This window comes from Mobula hypostoma, chromosome 2 (assembly GCF_963921235.1).
Source record: "Mobula hypostoma chromosome 2, sMobHyp1.1, whole genome shotgun sequence".
Lineage (NCBI taxonomy): Eukaryota > Metazoa > Chordata > Chondrichthyes > Myliobatiformes > Myliobatidae > Mobula > Mobula hypostoma.
In genome coordinates, this window is record NC_086098.1 from 139,031,873 (window position 1) to 139,051,465 (window position 19,593).

Below are 19,593 nucleotides of genomic sequence, written 5' to 3' on the forward strand. Positions count from 1 at the left end.
GATAGCCTCTTTAACTCATAAGTTTTGGTCTTGTCCTACTTTGGAAACTTTTTGGAGAGATATTTTTAATATTATTTCTAAGGTATTAAATATAGATATCTCTCCTCACCCTATTACTGCTATCTTTGGACTTCCTAAAATTTCTAGTAATCTTTCCCCTTCAGCCCATAGAATGATCGCATTTCTTACTTTAATGGCGAAAAGGTGTATTTTACAACATTGGAAAGAGCTTAATGCTCCAACTACCTTTTTTTGGTTCTCTCAGACGATTTTATGTTTGAATCTGGAGAAAATTAGAAGCAACCTTTATGATTCTTCATTTAAATTTGAACAGATTTGGGGACCTTTTATTCGATACTTTCATTTAATGTAATACATACCCTTCTTGTTTTTTTTCACTGTTTTTTAAGGAGGTCGGGATTGAGGACGTGATTTTAAGTTTAACTCTGTTTGGTTTCAAGTTAGCCCATTGCTTTGCTTTGCTTTTAGTTAGTTGCACGGTGGGTTTTTTTTTTGGGTTTTTTTTTTCTTTTTTTTCCCATTGATATATATATAAAATTTAGTATACTATTATGTTATCTTGGTTTTTTATGTTTAAATTACATTGTTTGTAGTATTTTTTTGGTATTGATACCTTCTGGAATTCTATTATATTTTAACATTGTATTAATGTTTATATGGTTTACCTTTTTGTATACTTATTCAATAAAAAGATTTAAAAAGAAAGAAAGAAAAACTCAATAAAGATCCCAAGATAAGATCTCCCATGCACAAAGCCACATTGACTATCCCTAATCAACCCGTCTTTCCAAAATATATGCACATTTTATCCCTCAGAATTTCTTCCAATAATCTAACTATCTCAAATATTAGGCTTACTTATCTATAGTTCCAAGGTTCTTCTTTGCCATCCATCTTAAATAAAGGCAAAAGATTAGCCACCCTCCCATAATTCTAGCAGCTCACCCATTGCCAATAGTGATGAATATTTCTCAGTCAGGGCTCCAGTAATTTATTTTCTAGCTTCTCACAACAGTCTTGAATATACTGATCGGGTCTCAAAGACTTATCTAGCATCATATGTTTTAAGATGTCAAGCACCTCCTCTACTGTAATGTACTAATGCTATTCCTATTAACTTTCTTGAGTTCCCTAGTCTTCATGTCTTTCTCCACAGTAAAAACAAATGAGAAATGCTCATTGAGGACCTTATGGTCTTGAAGAGACCCTATTCTCCCCCTAGTTACTCTCTTCCCCTTAATAAGCTGATAATGTCTCCTTAACCTTCCCTACCACAGCTACATATCTCATGCCCCCCTCTTCCTCTCCTGATTTCTTTCTTTATCATGAAACATGCAGAATGTTAGTATTTTAAGTACATAAGTAATCAGGAAGGCAATTAGACAAACCGAAGGCAAATAGAAAGATGCCATTGCTATACGCAAATGATCATACTTCAAAGAAACTAAGTAAATTACAGTAAACTATGTCAGCATCCTAAAATCCTCAAGTTCCACAGTCTAAATTTAATGTAGAAATCCAGTTTATGGAATGCCTCATTGAGAAGATTCATAACACCAATATTGCAAATGCAATTATGTAGATAAAAGACTGTAGTATCCAAATCATCCCACCTCTGGTGCAAACATAGTTTCATACAATGGATTGAACGTGACTTCCTTCAGGAATGGGTCAAGGTGAACTCCTGTCTCCACATCTTCCTAGAAATAAGGAAACATGGGATTAGGAACGGTCAGCAGCATTGTAGGATAAACATTTACCATATAAAGCTATGATGTATAAACCATAAATGTGTTCAAGATGGGAAATGAACAGTGGCCCTGTAGATCTTGAGGTTATGCAAGCCATTGCTTGTGATCTTGTAGTGAGCAAGCCTGAAATTTAAAAAGTAAACTGGGCCTGTCGGAACTTTCTCCAGAGCTTGAGCTCATTTGGGTTATGAAGCACTTGGTAAGAACCAATAAAAGAAATTAGGTTTAATCACAGGGGCCATTGTGCAAGTGGCGAGTGGGACAGTGTTAAGAGTGTGGAGCTCAGGTTTTGGCTCAAGAGGCTTCAGCAAGAAAAGGTAGAGGCTAAGACAAGTTTCTGGTAAGTTTCTTTCTTTCTTATTGCATAGTTAAAGCAGTGGAAATGACAGTCAGGACATGGAGTGCTCCTCTTGTAGGATGTGGCAAGACAGGGAGGCCTCCAGTATCCCTGACGTCTACACCTGCAAGAAGTGCATTGAGCGCAGCTTCTTACAGACCATGTTAGGGGACTGTACCTAGAGCTAGATGAATTGCAGATCATTCAGAAGGTGAGGAGATGATTGACAGGTGATAGTTACACCTAAGGTGTACAACACAGGTAACTGGATGACTGTCAGGTGAGGGACAGGGGATAGGCAGTGCAGGTTATCCCGGTGGCTGTTCCCTTCAATAACAAGTATAATGATTTCGATACTATTGGGGGAGGGGAACTTAGCAGAGGAAAGCTACGGCAGTCTGACCCTGTGTCTCAGAAGAGAAGGGGGGGAAAGTGGTGATCTGTAGTGATAGCAGATCCATTGATTAAGGGAACAGACAGGACATTCTGTGGGCGAGAACAAGATTCCTGGATGGTATGTTGCGTCCAAGGTGCCAGGGTCAGTGACATCTCAGATCGAGTCCATAGCATTCTTAAGGAGGAGGGTTGGCAGCCAGAAGTCTTGGCTCACATCAGTACCAATGACATAGGCAGGAAGGATGACAAGGTCCTGCAGCGTGAGTTCAAGGAGTTAGGTGCTAAGTTACAGGACAGGACATCCACGGTGGTACCCATGCCACATGCTAGTGAGGCCAGAAACAGTAAGATAATACAGTTATAACAGTAAGATAGTACATTTCAACGCATGGCTAAGGAGATGGTGTAGTAGGGAGGGCTTAAGACTTTTGGATTATTGAGCTGTCTTCCAGTGAAGGTGGGACCTGTACAAACGGGTTTGCACTTGAGCTGGAGGGGAAGTAATATCCTTGCAGGAAGGTTTATGAGTGCTTCTCTGGAGGCTTAATCTAGAGTTGCAGGAGGGTGGGAACTACAGTGCCATGACAGCTAGTGAAGTGGTTATGGGAAAGCAGATATTACGCCTACATATAGACAGGAACTGAAAGGTTGAACATGGTGGGACTAATGTTCTGAGGTGCATCTATTTCAGTGCAATGAGTATTGTAGGAAAGGCTGATGAGCTTAGAGCATGGTTTAGCACTTGGAATTATGATATTGTTAATGTTTAATGTTTTGGGGTTCTTTTGTTTTAGACATGACGTGGGGGGGTATTAAAGGGGGAGCAATGGCATTACTAGTCAAGGAAACTATCACAGCAGTGAACATCAGAACAGACTGGAGGGCTTGTTTACTGAAGCTTTATGGTGTTATGGGTGTAACTGAGATGACGATGTTTTTGGAGTTATATAATGGACTACCCAATAGTCAACTGCATTTAGAGGAGCAAATTTGCAGAGAGATAACAGACAGTTGCAAGAAAAATAACATTATGATAGGATGTGATTTTAACTTTCTACATATTGACTGGGATTCCCATACTGTAAAAGGACTGGATGTGATAGTTTGTCAAGTGTGTTTAGGAAAGTTTCCTTAATCAATATACAGAGGTCCCATTTAGAGAGAGTGTGATACTGGACCTCCTTTTCTGGAATGAGACAAGGCAGGTGACAGAAGTATGTGTCGGGGATCACTTTGAATCTAGTGATTATAATTCCATTAGTTTCAAGGTAATATGGATGTATGGGACTGGTCCTTGGGTTGAGATTCAAAATTGGAAAAAGGACAATTTTGAAAGCATCAGAAAGAACATGGTGTAGATTGGGGAAAGGTTGTTTCTAGTAAAGAGATGCTTGGTAAATGGAAGGCCTTCAAAAGTGAAATATTGAGAGGACAAAGGTTTTACGTATCTTTTAGAATAAAAAGCAAGTTTAACAGTTATAGGTTTTCAAGAGGTATTGAGAAGAAGAAGGAGGTGTGTAGCAAGTACAGACAGCAAGGAACAAACAATGCACTTGAAGAGCATAAGAAATACAAGAGAACACTGGAGAGGGAAATCAGGAGGACAAAAAGAAAGCATGAGGTTGCTCTGGCAGACAAAAATGAATGAGAATCCCAAGGGCTTCTACAGACTTATTAAGAGCAAGGGACAAAACTGATCCATTTGAAGAGCAGTAGTCACAATTCATGGAGTGGAAAAAGATGGGGAGATTTTAAATGGCTTTTTTTTTAATGTATGTATTTACTTGGGAGATGGACAGAGTCTGCAGAACTGAGGTGAAATAGTAGTAAGGTCATGGACTGTATCTGGATTACAGAAGAGAAGGGGCTTGCTGTCTTGAGGCAAGTTAGGGTGAATAAATCCCCAGGGCCTAATAAAGTGTAAATAAAGAACTTGCGGGAGGCTAGCACAGAAATTGCAGAGGCCCTATCAGAGGTATTTTAACTGTCCTTAACCATAGGTGAGGTGTCAGAGAACTGGAGGATTGATCCATTGGTCAAGAAAGGCTCTAAGTATAAGCTGGGAAATTATAGACCGGTAAACTGAAATTTAGTAGTGGGTAAATTATTGGAAGGTATTCTAAGGGACAGGATATATAAGTATCTGGATAGATGGCCTGATTAGGAATAGTCAACATGGCTTTGTGCATGGTAGGTCGTGTCTAACTAATCTTCCAACTGAGTTTTTTGAGGAGGTTACCAGGAAAGTTGATTAAGGGAAAGACAGTGGGTGTTGTCTACATGGAGTTTAGCAAGGCCTTTGACAAGCTCCCACATAGAAGGCTGGTCCAGAAGGCGTTCTTGGCATTCAGTTTGAGGTAGTAAATGGTATTCAACACTGGCATAGTGGGAGGCGGCGGCGGGCGGAGGGGGCGAGGCCTGAGGCCTGGAGCTGGCCTGCCGCTCGTCGCGACCGCGGCCACCCGCCCCCGCCGCCTGGTACGGCCAGCGCGGCGGCGAGCTGCGAGCCCACCTCCATAGGCCAGTAACCAAGGTGATCATCCCAACGGCTGCAAAGGCGGATGAGGATGCCCAACAATGGGTAGGGAGGCTTGCAAGCACGTCACAAGAACTGCCGTAGACCCACAACACTTAGGGCTTGTCTACCTAGCGTGTGAAGCCTGGATTCGGCGGACTGCGCGGAAGAAACCATCACTGGTTCAATGGGCAGAAAGGTGATTCTCAGCAATGCGTCGTGGAGCGCTAAGAGGGCACAGTGAGACACACAGAACACTGCTGGCCATCCACTGCATCCTGACCTATCTCCAGCCGTCTCGACTATGTCTTGCCACTGGGTCCAGATGGGCCGGGACGAGACAGTGAGGCTGACGACCTGCGCAACTCTCCCTCACTTTAATCCAAGTCAAGCGCAAGTCATGACTTCAAACCCATCGCGCAACCTAAAGTCCTGTGGCGATGGGGGAGTGGCGAAGCAGCAGGTACGGATACACTGGAAGCTGTAGTCACAAACCTGCACACAGGCGGCCCAGGGCATAGGGTCGCTCTCTACTGGACCGAAGCAGCAGTTGAGTTCGGCAGCCCCCTGGGTGTCTGAGCAGCTCTCTTTAGGATCGCTCTGCTCACCTCCATGGAGGAAGGGGCTGGAAAAGGTGCCTCAAACATAGTCTGCTTCACTTCACCCTGGCCAGCTTACCGCGGCTGGTGGGGATCCCTCATAGCGGTTGACCTACAACAGTGAAGAAGAAAGTGATGGTGCTCAACCTTGGCACATGGAACGTGAGAACTCTGCGAGATAACGTCAAGGCAGACAGACCAGAGAGAAGAACTGCACTGGTTGCAAAAGAGCTAGCTCGCTACAACGTGGACATAGCAGCTCTCAGCGAAACACGCTTAGCAGACAAGGGCCAGCTGACAGAACGTAGTGGTGGATACACGTTCTTCTGGAGCGATCGCAGCAGCGCTGAACGATGAGAAGCAGGCGTGGGATTTGCCATCAATTCTAACCTCACCCGTAAACTCACCAAGCACCCAGAGAGCATCAACGACCGCCTGATGACACTTCAGCTCCCACATGCAAACAAGAAGACTGCTACGCTGATTAGTGCCTACGCTCCCACCATGACCAACCCAGATGACATTAAAGACAAGTTCTATGAAGAACTCGACGCCCTCATCTCAGCAATCCCACTGTCAGAGAAGCTCATCGTTCTCGGGGACTTCAATGCCAGAGTAGGTACAGACTACCAAACCTGGGAAGGGATCATTGGAAGACACGGCACTGGCAAGTGTAACAACGGCCTTCTGCTCCTCAAGACATGTGCCACACATGACCTTGTCATCACCAACACCCTGTTCCGCCTACCCACCCGTAAGAAGACGTCATGGATGCACCCACGCTCGAAGCACTGGCATCTGATTGACTACATCATCACCAGGAAGAGGGACAGGATGGATGTCAGAGTGACGAGAGCCATGTGTGGTGCCGACTGCTGGACCGATCACAGCCTCATTGTGTCCAAGTTCAGGCTTCGCATTCTGCCCATGAGAAGACCCCAAGGGCAGAAGACTGCAAAAAGGCTGAATGTCTCTAAGTTGAAAAGCAGCAGGGTTGCAGAAGAACTCGTCGATGACCTTGAAGGCAGACTGCCAGACACACCACAGGATGATGGGACCAGCGTTGAGGAACAGTGGACGGCCTTCAGAGACGCTGTCTACACTACCGCCCTCGAATATCTCGGACCAGCAACCCGAAGAAACCAAGACTGGTTCGCTGAGAACGATGAAGAAATACAGGCACTACTAACGGAGAAACATCAACATTACAGAGCGCGGGGGGGGCGTCACGTGATGACATGGGATTGAGACGTGTAAATCCAGCTCTCCCGCAACAAATCAGTAAAGTACTGTTTAAACAAAACAAAGTTGATAAATATTTTCTGAAAACTATTTATAAACTTTGTAAGACTACTTTACGATATGCCTCCTAAACCGCCACAAAAGAAGTCTGCTGTTGCGAAGCAGCCACGAGAGGGGAAGAATTGGAAGTGATTGGAAATAAAGGAGATGATAGAGACATAAGAGAGGCTATATTGCAATTAACGGCTGAACTAAGAAAAGTAAGAGAAGGGCTTAGAGATACGAAGATGTGCTATAATAAAGTTATGGAAAGACAGGACAAAATGGATAAGAAGCTTCAGAAGATGGAAACAGCAATGGGGCATATAACTGATAGAGTGGAAAAAACAGAAAATGATCTGCTTGTCTGGAACTCGGAAAGAAATCGACTCTTGGAGAAAGTGGACATGTTGGAAAATTTCAGTAGACGTAATAATATTAAAATTGTTGGTCTTAAAGAAGGTATGGAGGGAGAAAAACCAATAGAATTTTTTCAAAGATGGATCCCGGATGTTTTGCAAATGGAAGAGGAGGTTCGACCAATTGAAATTGAGCGGGCACATAGAGCTCTAAGACCAAAACCAAAAGATGACCAATATCCACGATTGACTTTAATAAAATTCTTAAGATTTCAAGACAAGGAAAGGATTCTACAGGCAGCTGCTCGAGCTGCCAAGGATAGAAAAGGGCCATTGATGATTAAAGAGAACAAAGTTTTTTTCTACCCTGATATAAGTTATGAACTTTTGAAGAGAAGGAAGAAATTTAATCCAGTGAAAAAAACCCTGTGGGATCATGGTTATCAATTTATACTGCGTTATCCTGCAACCTTGAAGATTTTTTTGCCTGGTGGAGAAAAAAGATTTTTTGATGACTACCAGAAAGCAGAGCAGTTTGTGCGAGATTCTCTGAATATTCACCAGATACAAGAACAAATCCAGGGGAGCAAGATAGATTGAAGATGAAGATTGGGTTAAAGAATGGACTTGTTGGATTTTTGAAGCTGGATGAATGTATAAATATATTATTAATTATACGAGGAGGGTAAGAAAGGTTAAAATTGGAGGAATATTAGTTGGGAATAGTAACACTAATTTTGTCTATATATATATATAATTTTTTTTTTGTTGCAGGGGAGCTGGAAGAAGCACTGATCAATTGCTACGCTAATCATGTGTGCAAGCGTGGCTTTTGCCACAACCCGTAAAATGGAGGGGGGGTAGTGTTGTGTATCATTTCATTCACAACATTAGTGGGGAGGTATTTTGTTTTTTCTTTTTTTGTATTCTTTCTATCTTTTTTTTTCTTTTTGCCTGGAAGGTTGGGAGGGAAACACATAGCAACATGGTGAAGTTTAAAGAGATTCCCCAAGGAACTATGAGAGTTGAGAAGATAAGTAATGTTTTAGATTGGAGTAACTTTGTTAAGAATAATGACTAATTTATTGAATTTTTTGAGTTTTAATGTTAATGGGCTTAATGGACCAGTGAAAAGAAAAAGAATCTTAACACATATTAAAAAACTGAAGATAGATTTAGCTTTTTTACAGGAAACGCACCTAACAGAAACAGAACATCAGAAACTAAAGAGAGATTGGGTGGGTAGTGTTGTTGCGGCTTCATTTAATTCGAAAGCGAGGGGAGTAGCAATTTTGATCAATAAAACGTTACCAATTAGAATGCAAAATGTAATAACTGATTCTGCGGGGAGATATGTGATTATACATTGTCAACTTTTTTCTGAACTATGGACTTTTATGAATATTTATGCACCAAACGAAAATGATGCAAAATTCATACAAGAAGCTTTTCTGAATTTGGTGGATGCACATGAAAAAATATTAATTGGAGGAGACTTTAATTTTTGCTTAGACCCAGTCTTAGATAGATCAACCAAGGCTGTTATAAAATCGAAGGTAGTAAATTTAACTTTATCATTGATGTAGGATTTAAATTTGATTGATATATGGAGAAGAATCAATCCTAAAGAAAGAGACTATTCGTTCTATTCCCATAGACATAAAACTTACTCAAGGATAGATTTTTTTCTATTATCAATGCATATTCAACACAGAGTGAAAAATATGGAATATAAAGCAAGAATATTATCAGATCATTCCCCTTTATTAATGACAATAATAATGGTTGATAAGGAAGAAGTGGCTTATAGATGGAGATTTAATTCAACATTATTAAAACGTCAAGATTTTTGTGATTTTATGAAAAAGCAGATTCAATTTTTTTTGGATACAAATTTTCATTCAGTGGATGATAAATTTATATTATGGGATGCGATGAAAGCATATCTTAGGGGCCAGATAATAAGTTATACGTCTAAAATTAAGAAAGAATATATGGCAGAACTAGATCAATTGGAAAAAGCGATTACAAAAATAGAAAAAGAATCTCAAAGATATATGTCAGAAGAAAAACAAAGACAACTTTTCAATAAGAAGTTACAATATAATACGGCTTCAGACATATAGAATGGAAAAAGCAATTATAAGAACTAAACAAAGGTATTATGAGTTAGGTGAGAGAGCACATAAAATTCTTGCCTGGCAGTTGAAAACAGAACAAGCTTCCAAAACAATAAATGCAATTAGAACAAGGGCAAATAAAATATCTTATAAACCTCTTGAAATAAATTAAACCTTTAAAAATTTCTATTCTGAATTATATCAATCAGAATCCCAAAATGATGTTAATGAGATAGAAAGGTTTTTAATCACAAGTTTCTCTTCCAAAATTGAATTTGGAAGAACAGAAGGGATTAGATATGCCTTTTACATTAAAAGAAGTTGAAGAAGCTTCAGGATCACTCCAAAGTAATAAATCTCCAGAAGATGGTTTTCCACCTGAATTTTATAAAAAATTTAAAGATTTATTATTTCCTCTTTTCATGGAACTAATACGTCAAGCAGAAAAAATACATAAACTTCCAGAATCTTTTTCAACAGCGATTGTAATAGTATTGCCAAAAAAAGACAGAGATCCTACGAAACCAACATCATACAGGCCTATTTCTTTATTGAATACGGATTATAAAATAATAGCAAAAATTTTATCGAATAGATTATCTAAATATTTACCAAAATTAATACATATGGATCAAACAGGATTTATTAAAAATAGACAATTGGCAGATAATGTAACCCGGCTACTCAGTATAATTCATTTGGCACAAAAAAGGGACGAGAAGAGTATAGTAGTAGCTTTGGATGCAGAAAAAGCATTTGATAGATTAGAATGGGATTTTTTATTTAAAGTATTAGAAAAATATGGATTAGGAACATCTTTTATAAATTGGATTAAAACTTTAAATTCCAACCCTAGAACTAAAGTAGTGACAAACTCTCAAATTTCAACACCATTCCAGTTAAAAAGGTCAACTAGACAAGGTTGTCCATTATCACCTGCTTTATTTGTACTGGCGATAGAGCCATTAGCAGAACTAATCAGAATTGATCCAGATATTATGGGTTTTAGAGTTAATCAGGAGGAATATAAAATTAATCTTTTTGCTGATGATGTTTTGATCTACTTAACAAACCCACAACATTCGTTACATAAATTATCTTCTAGATTGGATGAATATGGGAAGGTATCAGGTTACAAAATAAATTGGGATAAAAGTGAAATTTTACCTCTTACTAAAGAGTCGATTAGTAACCCAATTTAGATGGCCGGTAAATGGTATAAAATATTTAGGTATAAGACTTGATAATGATGTAAAGAATTTATATAAATTTAATTATTTACCACTATTGAAAAAATTCAAGAAGGTTTTGACAAATGGATGATACTACCAATAACATTAGTAGGTAGAGTCAATGCTGTAAAAATGAATATATTTCCTAGATTACAGTATTTGTTTCAAACATTACCAATACAATTGCCACAGAAATTTTTTCAAGAGTTAAATAAATGTGTGAGAAAATTTCTTTGGAAAGGTAAAATGTCAAGAATATCATTGGAAAAATTGACATGTAAATTTGGGTTAGGAGGGTTACAACTTCCAAACTTTAAAAACTATTATAAAGCAAATCAACTTGGATTTATTGCATCTTTCTTCGATGATCGAAAACCAGCATGGATTAAAATAGAACTAGACAAGATAGGAGAAAATAGACCTGAAGATTTTATATATAAATGGGAATCTAAATGGATACGGGAAAAGAAAGAATCTCCTATATTAACACATTTGATTGATCTATGGAATAAGATAAATGTTGATAATGAAACATAGAAATCTCTATTAGCAAGAAGACCTTTGTTCCAAAACAGACTTATTCCCTTTACAATGGACAATCAACTTTTATATAATTGGTACCAAAAAGGGATTAAATTTATAGGAGATTGTTTTGAATGAGGTATATTGATGTCATTTGAACAATTAAAGGATAAATATAAAATATCAAATAATACTTTCTTTTGTTACTTTCAATTAAGGGTTTACTTAAAAGGTAAGCTGGGTCAAACAATGTTTTTGCCAAAACCTAATGAAATTGAAATTTTAATTCAAAAAGGGAAAATTAAAAAATTTATTTCTTGTATGTATAACTTGATTCAAGAACAGACAATTAAACAAGGAACCCATAAGTCAAAGCAAAAATGAGAAACAGATCTGAATATTAATATTGATGAAACAAATTGGTCAAGACTCTGCCTTGACAGTATGACAAATACAATAAATGTGTGACTTAGATTAGTACAATATAATTTTTTACACCAATTATATATTACACCACAAAAAATAAATAGATGAAATTCAAATCTATCTGATAAATGCTTTCAGTGTAATCAAGAAATTGGTATTTTTTTACATTCTACTTGGTCTTGTTTTAAAATTCAACCCTTTTGGATAAATTTAAGAGTCTTATTGGAACAAATTACTGGAACTCAACTTCCACATAACCCTGTATTATTTCTATTAGGTGATATTGAAGGGATAAAACCGAAACTTAAATTGAATAAGTATCAGAAAGAATTTATAAAAATTGCATTGGCAGTAGCTAAGAAGACTATAGCAGTTACTTGGAAATCTGATTCGTATTTAAGTATGGATCGTTGGAATAATGAAATGGCTAGTTCTATTCTACTCAAAAAAATTACTTATAATTTAAGAGATAAATATGTAACATTTTTGAATATTTGGCGCCCTTATTTACAAAAGATAGGATGGCATATTTAAGTGCTCCGATAAAGACTTTGGTCCCTTGGGGAAAGTAATGAATAATTATACCAAATTTATTTTGAATCCCATGGAGCATGTGGAAACCTTCCAATACCCAGGCGGTTCTTTTCTTTCTTTCTTTCTTTTTTTTTCTCTTTTCTTTCTTTTTAGGTAGGACTATATATGGGGGGGGGAGGGTTAAGGGGAGGGGGGAGGGTAGTTTTTAATCTTTTCATGTATTCTTTTTGAAAACTCAATAAAAATTATATTACCAAAAAAAACATTACAGAGCGCATCAGAACGACCCCACGTTGCTAGCCAAGAAAGATGCCTTTACCAATGCAAGAAGAAAGGTGCAGAAAAAACTTTACGAGATGCAGGACAGCTGGTTCAGCAAGAAGGCCGATAAAATCCAGGGCTATGCAGACAGCCACGACATAAAGCGCTTCTACGATGTGCTTAAGGCTGTATACGGACCCCAGTCCTCCGGCTCCTCACCTCTCCTCAACGCAGATGAGACGCAGCTGCTGACAGAGAAGAAGCAGATTCTGGATCGGTGGGCTGAGCACTTTAACAGTGTCCTTAACTGCCCTGCCGACATCAACGACGAGGCCATTGCCCGCCTGCCCCAGGTAGAGATCAACAAGAACCTCAACACCCTCCCCACAGTAGATGAAGTAAGGAAGGCAGTGAAGCAACTCTCCTGTGGCAAAGCGCCAGGACCCGATGCAATCCCTGCTGAGGTATACAAAGCAGGAGGCCCTGTCATGATGCAAAAGCTGACTGTACTCTTCCAGTCCATATGGAAAAAGGGACAGGTCCAGCAACAGCTGAAAGATGCCAGCATAGTCCACATCTACAAGAGGAAAGGCAACCGCCAGTCTTGCGACAACCACCGAGGCATCTCCCTCTTGTCCATTGCGGGGAAGATTCTGGCCCGTGTCCTGCTCAACCGCCTTCTCCAACATCTTGAGCAAGGTCTGCTCCCAGAAAACCAGTGCGGCTTCCGTGCTGAACGTGGGACCGCGGACATGATTTTTGCTGCGCGCCAACTCCAGGAAAAATGCCAGGAGCAATACAGCGACCTCTTCGCGACCTTTGTCCATCTAACCAAGGCTTTCGATACAGTCAGCAGAGAAGGCTTGTGGAAGATCATGGAGAAGTTTGGCTGCCCCAGCAAGTTCATCACAATCGTCCGGCAGTTCCACAACGGTATGATGGTGAAAGTTCTGGATGACGGCAATAAGTCAGAGGCCTTCCCAGTGATAAATGGCGTCAAACAAGGCTGCGTTCTTGCCCCGACTCTGTTCAGTATGGTATTCTCTGCCGTGCTGACAGATGCTTTCCATAACTACGAAGAAGGAATCCACGTCAGGTACAGGACTGACAGCAGGTTGTTCAACCTTAGGCGCCTGCAGGCAGTTACGAAGGTGCAAGAGACTGTCATCAGAGACTTCTTGTTTGCTGATGACTGCGCACTCAACGCCAGCACAGAGCAGGAGATGCAGCGTGAAATGGACTGCTTCTCACAAGCCTGCGACAACTTCGGTCTCACGATCAGCACCAAAAAGACCGAAGTTATGTACCAGCCTGCCCCAGGAAAGCCATACCGGGAGCCGCGCATCACGGTGAAGGGCCAGACAACTTCACCTACCTGGGCAGCATACTCTCTCGCGCAGTGAACATAGACGCTGAGGTCAACAACAGGATTGCCAAAGCCAGTGCCGCCTTTGGGAGACTCCGTGAGAACGTCTGGGAGCAGAGAGGACTCAGCCTTACCACCAAGCTGAAGGTCTACTATGCAGTGGTCCTTACCACTCTCCTTTACACCAGCGAGACCTGGACTGTCTACAGCAGACACGCCAAAAACAGCTCAACCACTTTCACCTGAGCTGTTTCCGCAGACTCCTCCACATCAGGTGGCAGGACAAAGTCCCCGACATGGAAATCCTGGAACAAGCTGGGCTCTGCAGCGTCTACACCCTCCTGCTGAAAGCCCAAGCCAGGTGGGCTGGACATGTGGTCAGAATGCCAGACAGCCAATTGCCTAAGCAGCTGCTGTACGGAGAACTGTGTCAGGGCAAGCGCTCAGTCGGGGGGCAGAAGAAACGTTACAAAGACTGCCTCAAAGCATCCCTCAAAGGCCTGGGTGTCGACATCAACACGTGGGAGACACTTGCCCTCGACCGTCCAGCTTGGCGCAGCAAGATCACCACAGGAGCCTGTGCAGCTGAAGTCAGGCGCATCATCGAGGCGCAACGAAAGCGTGCTGTGCACAAGGCCCGAGCAGCATCCACTGCCACGACAGCACCCACCCACTTGTGTCCCACATGTGGGCGAGCCTTCAGGGCCCGGACTGGCCTCATCAGTCACCTCCGGACCCGCAGCCACCAATCTCCCATTTGACTTTGAAACCATGGTCATCTTCAACTACGAAGGACGAACAACAACAACAACAACAGTGGGAAAACCCAAAAAGATGGCTGCTTCTTTGAGTGGAGGCCTGAGACTAGAGGTGTGCTACAGAGATTGTTGCTGGGTCTATTGTTGTTTGTCACCTATATTAATGAGTTGGATGATAAAGTGACAATGTGGATTAGTAAATTTGTGGATGACAACAGAGTTAGGGGCATAATAGACAGCAATCAAAGTTTGCAGCAACATCTAGACAAGTGAGCAAAAAAACTGGAGGATGGTATTCAATGCGGACAAGGGCAAGGTGTTGTACTTTTGGAGAACAAACTAAGGTAGGACATAGTAGGGCACTAAGGAGTGTGATAGATCGAAAAGATCTGGGAACACAGATCAATAAACCTTCGAAAGTGGTACCGCAGCAGATAGGGGTTATAAAGAGAGGTTTTGGCACATGGGCCTTTATAAATCATAGCATTTGAGTACAGGAGTTGGGATGTTATCTTGAAGTTGTACAAGATGTTGGTGAGGCCAAATGTGAAGTATTCTGCACAGCTCTGGTCACCTATCTACAGAAAATAATATTGACTAAGTAGAGAAAATTTATAAGGATGTTGCCAGGACTTGTAGGACCTGAGTTATAGGGAAAGGTTGAATATGTCAGGACTTTATCACCTGGAGCAAAGGAGAATAACGGGAGATTTGATAGAGAAATACAAAATTGTGGGGAGTAAATGCAACTAGACTATTTTCCACTGAGGTTGGGTGAGACTACAACTAGAGGTCATATGTTAAGGGTGAAAGGTGAAATATTTAGGGGAACCTGAGGGGGGACCTTCTTTACTCAGAAGGTGATGAGAATGTGGAACGAGCTGCCAGTGGAAGTGGTGGATGTGGGTTCACTTGCAACATTTAAGAGAAGTTTGGATAAGAGGGGTACGATGGGCTATGGTTCAGGTGTATGTTAATGGGATAAGACAAAACAGCAATTTGGGTGGACTAGATGGGACGAAGGACCCATTTCTGTGCTGTAGTGGTCTATGACTCTACCCAACCACCTCGATTTTGGACTCAACACTCCTGGTAAATCTTCAATTAAAAAGCACAGCACATGATAACAAATATTTAGCACAGTAACACTGAATATATCTGAGAAAAGGTCAGTAAGCGTTTTGTTAATTAAAAAGAAATTACATTCAGAAATATTTATAGTATTGAAATAAACTGTTTGTCTTCTCAAGTATGAACTGGTTTTCTCCACATTAGAAAAATAAAGCTAATATAAACCCATACACTTATCTTAGTTATAAATTTTGCCTTATCATTAGTTTCCATCAGAAAATTCCACACATTAATCCTTCACATTCGATTTTAGATTAAGATGTGAAAGAAACCAGAATACCTGCTAGAAATCCACTTGGTCACAAAAACAATGTGGACACAGATGGAATTCAATCTCCAGTGATATGAGAAAGCATCTACTACACTACCATAACACCACCTCAAATTACATGCAATACTGTCCTGCCATTATAAATCTATTATTCATACCTTATCAAATACTTTTGAGTATCTGTATAAATCACAACAAAAATAATGTTGTTATTGATCTATCTCTTATTTCCTCAAAGAATTCTCAGAATTGCATAAGCATGATCTATCTCTTGGAAATAAGTGCTCCAGTCTCGATTAGCTTGTCTATTTCTATGCCTCCATTGTAGAGACTAAAATAATGTACCAGCAAGAGACCAAAAGAGCCACAGCTTCTTCCCTTCATTTTCAAAGACAAACATTTATATCCATCTCCTATGTTTAACAGTGAGAAAAGGTAATTGTTAGCTTTTTGCTGTTCCTCTTATTCTGTCTCTTGGCAGCATTCTGCCTTCACTGATCTTTTTTCTATCAGTAGAAAAGCTCTCTTGCTTTCATTTCCTTTGATATACATATAACTAATTATATTTTCAGTATTATTACTTAAAATTATTTTTGTTCTTACCCCTGTTCAATATCAGATTTAATATCACTGGCATTATGTCATGAAATTTGTTGCTCTGCAGCAGCAGTACATTAAAAACTATAAATTTCAGTAAGAAAACCTACCTAAAAATTTAAATAAGTAAGTAGAGTAAAAAAGAAAATAATATTGAGGTAGTGCACATGGGTCCATTGTCCATTCAGAAATCCAGTGGTGGAAGGGAAGATGTTTCTAAAATGTTGAGTGTGCCTGTGCCTTCTCCTTGATGGTACTTCTCCTTCAATGAGAGCAGGCTATTCTGGACTGGGTATTGAGCAATGAGGAAGGGTTAATTAGCAATCTTGTCGTGAGAGGCCCCTTGGGTAAGAGTGACCATAATATGGTGGAATTCTTCATTAAGATGGAGAGTGACATAGTTAATTCAGAAACAAAGGTTCTGAACTTAAAGAAGGGTAACTTTGAAGGTATGAGACGTGAATTAGCTAAGATAGACTGGCAAATGACACTTAAAGGGTTGACAGTGGATATGCAATGGCAAGCATTTAAAGATTGCATGGATGAACTACAACAATTGTTCATCCCAGTTTGGCAAAAGAATAAATCAAGGAAGGTAGTGCACCCGTGGCTGACAAGGGAAATTAGGGATAGTATCAATTCCAAAGAAGAAGCATACAAATTAGCCAGAAAAAGTGGCTCACTTGAGGACTGGGAGAAATTCAGAGTTCGGCAGAGGAGGACAAAGGGCTTAATTAGGAAGGGGAAAAAAGATTATGAGAGAAAACTGGCAGGGAACATAAAAACTGACTGTAAAAGCTTTTATAGATATGTGAAAAGAAAAAGATTGGTTAAGACAAATGTAGGTCCCCTACAGACAGAAACAGGTGAATTGATTATGGGGAGCAAGGACATGGCAGACCAATTGAATAATTACTTTGGTTCTGTCTTCACTAAGGAGGACATAAATAATCTTCCGGAAATAGTTGGGGACAGAGGGTCCAGTGACGTGGAGGAACTGAGGGAAATACATGTTAGTAGGGAAGTGGTGTTAGGTAAATTGAAGGGATTAAAGGCAGATAAATCCCCAGGGCCAGATGGTCTGCATCCCAGAGTGCTTAAGGAAATAGCCCAAGAAATAATGGATGTATTAGTGATAATTTTTCAAAACTCTTTAGATTCTGGACTAGTTCCTGAGGGTTGGAGGGTGGCTAATGTAACCCCACTTTTTAAAAAAGGAGGGAGAGAGAAACCGGGGAATTATAGACCAGTTAGCCTAACGTCGGTGGTGGGGAAACTGCTAGAGTCAGTTATCAAAGATGTGATAACAGCACATTTGGAAAGTGGTGAAATCATCGGACAAAGTCAGCATGGATTTGTGAAAGGAAAATCATGTCTGACGAATCTCATAGAATTTTTTTGAGGATGTAACTAGTAGAGTGGATAGGGGAGAACCAGTGGATGTGGTATATTTGGATTTTCAAAAGGCTTTTGACAAGGTCCCACACAGGAGATTAGTGTGCAAACTTAAAGCACACGGTATTGGGGGTAAGGTATTGATGTGGATAGAGAATTGGTTGGCAGACAGGAAGCAAAGAGTGGGAATAAACGGGACCTTTTCAGAATGGCAGGCAGTGACTAGTGGGGTACCGCAAGGCTCAGTGCTGGGACCCCAGTTGTTTACAATATATATTAATGACCTGGATGAGGGAATTAAATGCAGCATCTCCAAGTTTGCGGATGACACGAAGCTGGGCGGCAGTGTTAGCTGTGAGGAGGATGCTAAGAGGATGCAGGGTGACTTGGATAGGTTAGGTGAGTGGGCAAATTCATGGCAGATGCAATTTAATGTGGATAAATGTGAAGTTATCCACTTTGGTGGCAAAAACAGGAAAACAGATTATTATCTGAATGGTGGTCGATTAGGAAAAGGGGAGGTGCAACGAGACCTGGGTGTCATTATACACCAGTCAATGAAAGTGAGCATGCAGGTACAGCAGACAGTGAAAAAGGCGAATGGTATGCTAGCATTTATAGCAAGAGGATTCGAGTACAGGAGCAGGGAGGTACTACTGCAGTTGTACAAGGCCTTAGTGAGACCACACCTGGAGTATTGTGTGCAGTTTTGGTCCCCTAATCTGAGGAAAGACATCCTTGCCATACAGGGAGTACAAAGAAGGTTCACCAGATTGATTCCTGGGATGGCAGGACTTTCATATGATGAAAGACTGGATGAACTAGGCTTATACTCGTTGGAATTTAGAAGATTGAGGGGGGGATATGATTGAAACGTATAAAATCCTAAAGGGATTGGACGGGCTAGATGCAGGAAGATTGTTCCCGATGATGGGGAAGTCCAGAACGAGGGGTCACAGTCTGAGGATAAAGGAGAAGCCTTTTAGGACCGAGATTAGGAAAAACTTCTTCACACAGAGAGTGGTGAATCTGTGGAATTCTCTGCCACAGGAAACAATTGAGGCCAATTCATTGGCTATATTTAAGAGGGAGTTAGATATGGCCCTTGTGGCTAAAGGGATCAGGGGGTATGGAGGGAAGGCTGGTACAGGGTTCTGAGTTGGATGATCAGCCATGATCATACTGAATGGCGGTGTAGGCTCGAAGGGCCGAATGGCCTACTCCTGCACCTATTTTCTATGTTTCTATGAGAAGTGAGCATGTTCTGCGTGATGGAGGTCCTTAATGATGGATGCCATCTTTTTGAGGCATCACCTTTTGAAGATGTCCTCGATAATGGGAAGGCTAATACGCATGATGGAGCTGGTTGAGATTGCAACTTTCTACAGCTTTTTCCGATCCTGTGCAGTGGGCACTCCATACCAGATAGTGAAGCAACCAGTTAAAACACTCTCCATGATCTCCTCAAACTCCTGATGAGATATAGCCACTGTCATGCCTTCTTTATCATTGTGTCAATATGTTGGGTGCAGGACAGACCTTCATAGATGTTGGCACTCAGGAACTTGAAACTGCTCACCTTTTCTACTGCTGATCCCTCAATGAGGACTGGTGTGTGTTGCCTCGACCTCCTCTTCCTGAAGTCCACAATCAATTCCTAGGTCTTACTGAAGCTGAGTGCAAGGTTGTTGTTGCGACACAAATTCCTTTCTCTAGTTTAC

At 40.7% G+C, this 19,593-nt stretch overlaps 1 protein-coding gene and 1 pseudogene across 1 annotated transcript in view; one reads left to right on the forward strand and one right to left on the reverse strand.

Moving 5' to 3' along the window:
- cdc40 (cell division cycle 40 homolog (S. cerevisiae)) overlaps positions 1 to 19,593 on the reverse strand; it is a 154,239-nt gene that overhangs the window by 127,793 nt on the left and 6,853 nt on the right. The window contains exon 2 of the mRNA XM_063040770.1: positions 1,635 to 1,721. Within this exon, the coding sequence (XP_062896840.1) occupies positions 1,635 to 1,721 (87 nt within the window). The remainder of the gene's footprint in view (positions 1 to 1,634; positions 1,722 to 19,593) is intronic.
- On the forward strand, positions 1,829 to 14,031 carry LOC134337751 (uncharacterized; annotated as a pseudogene).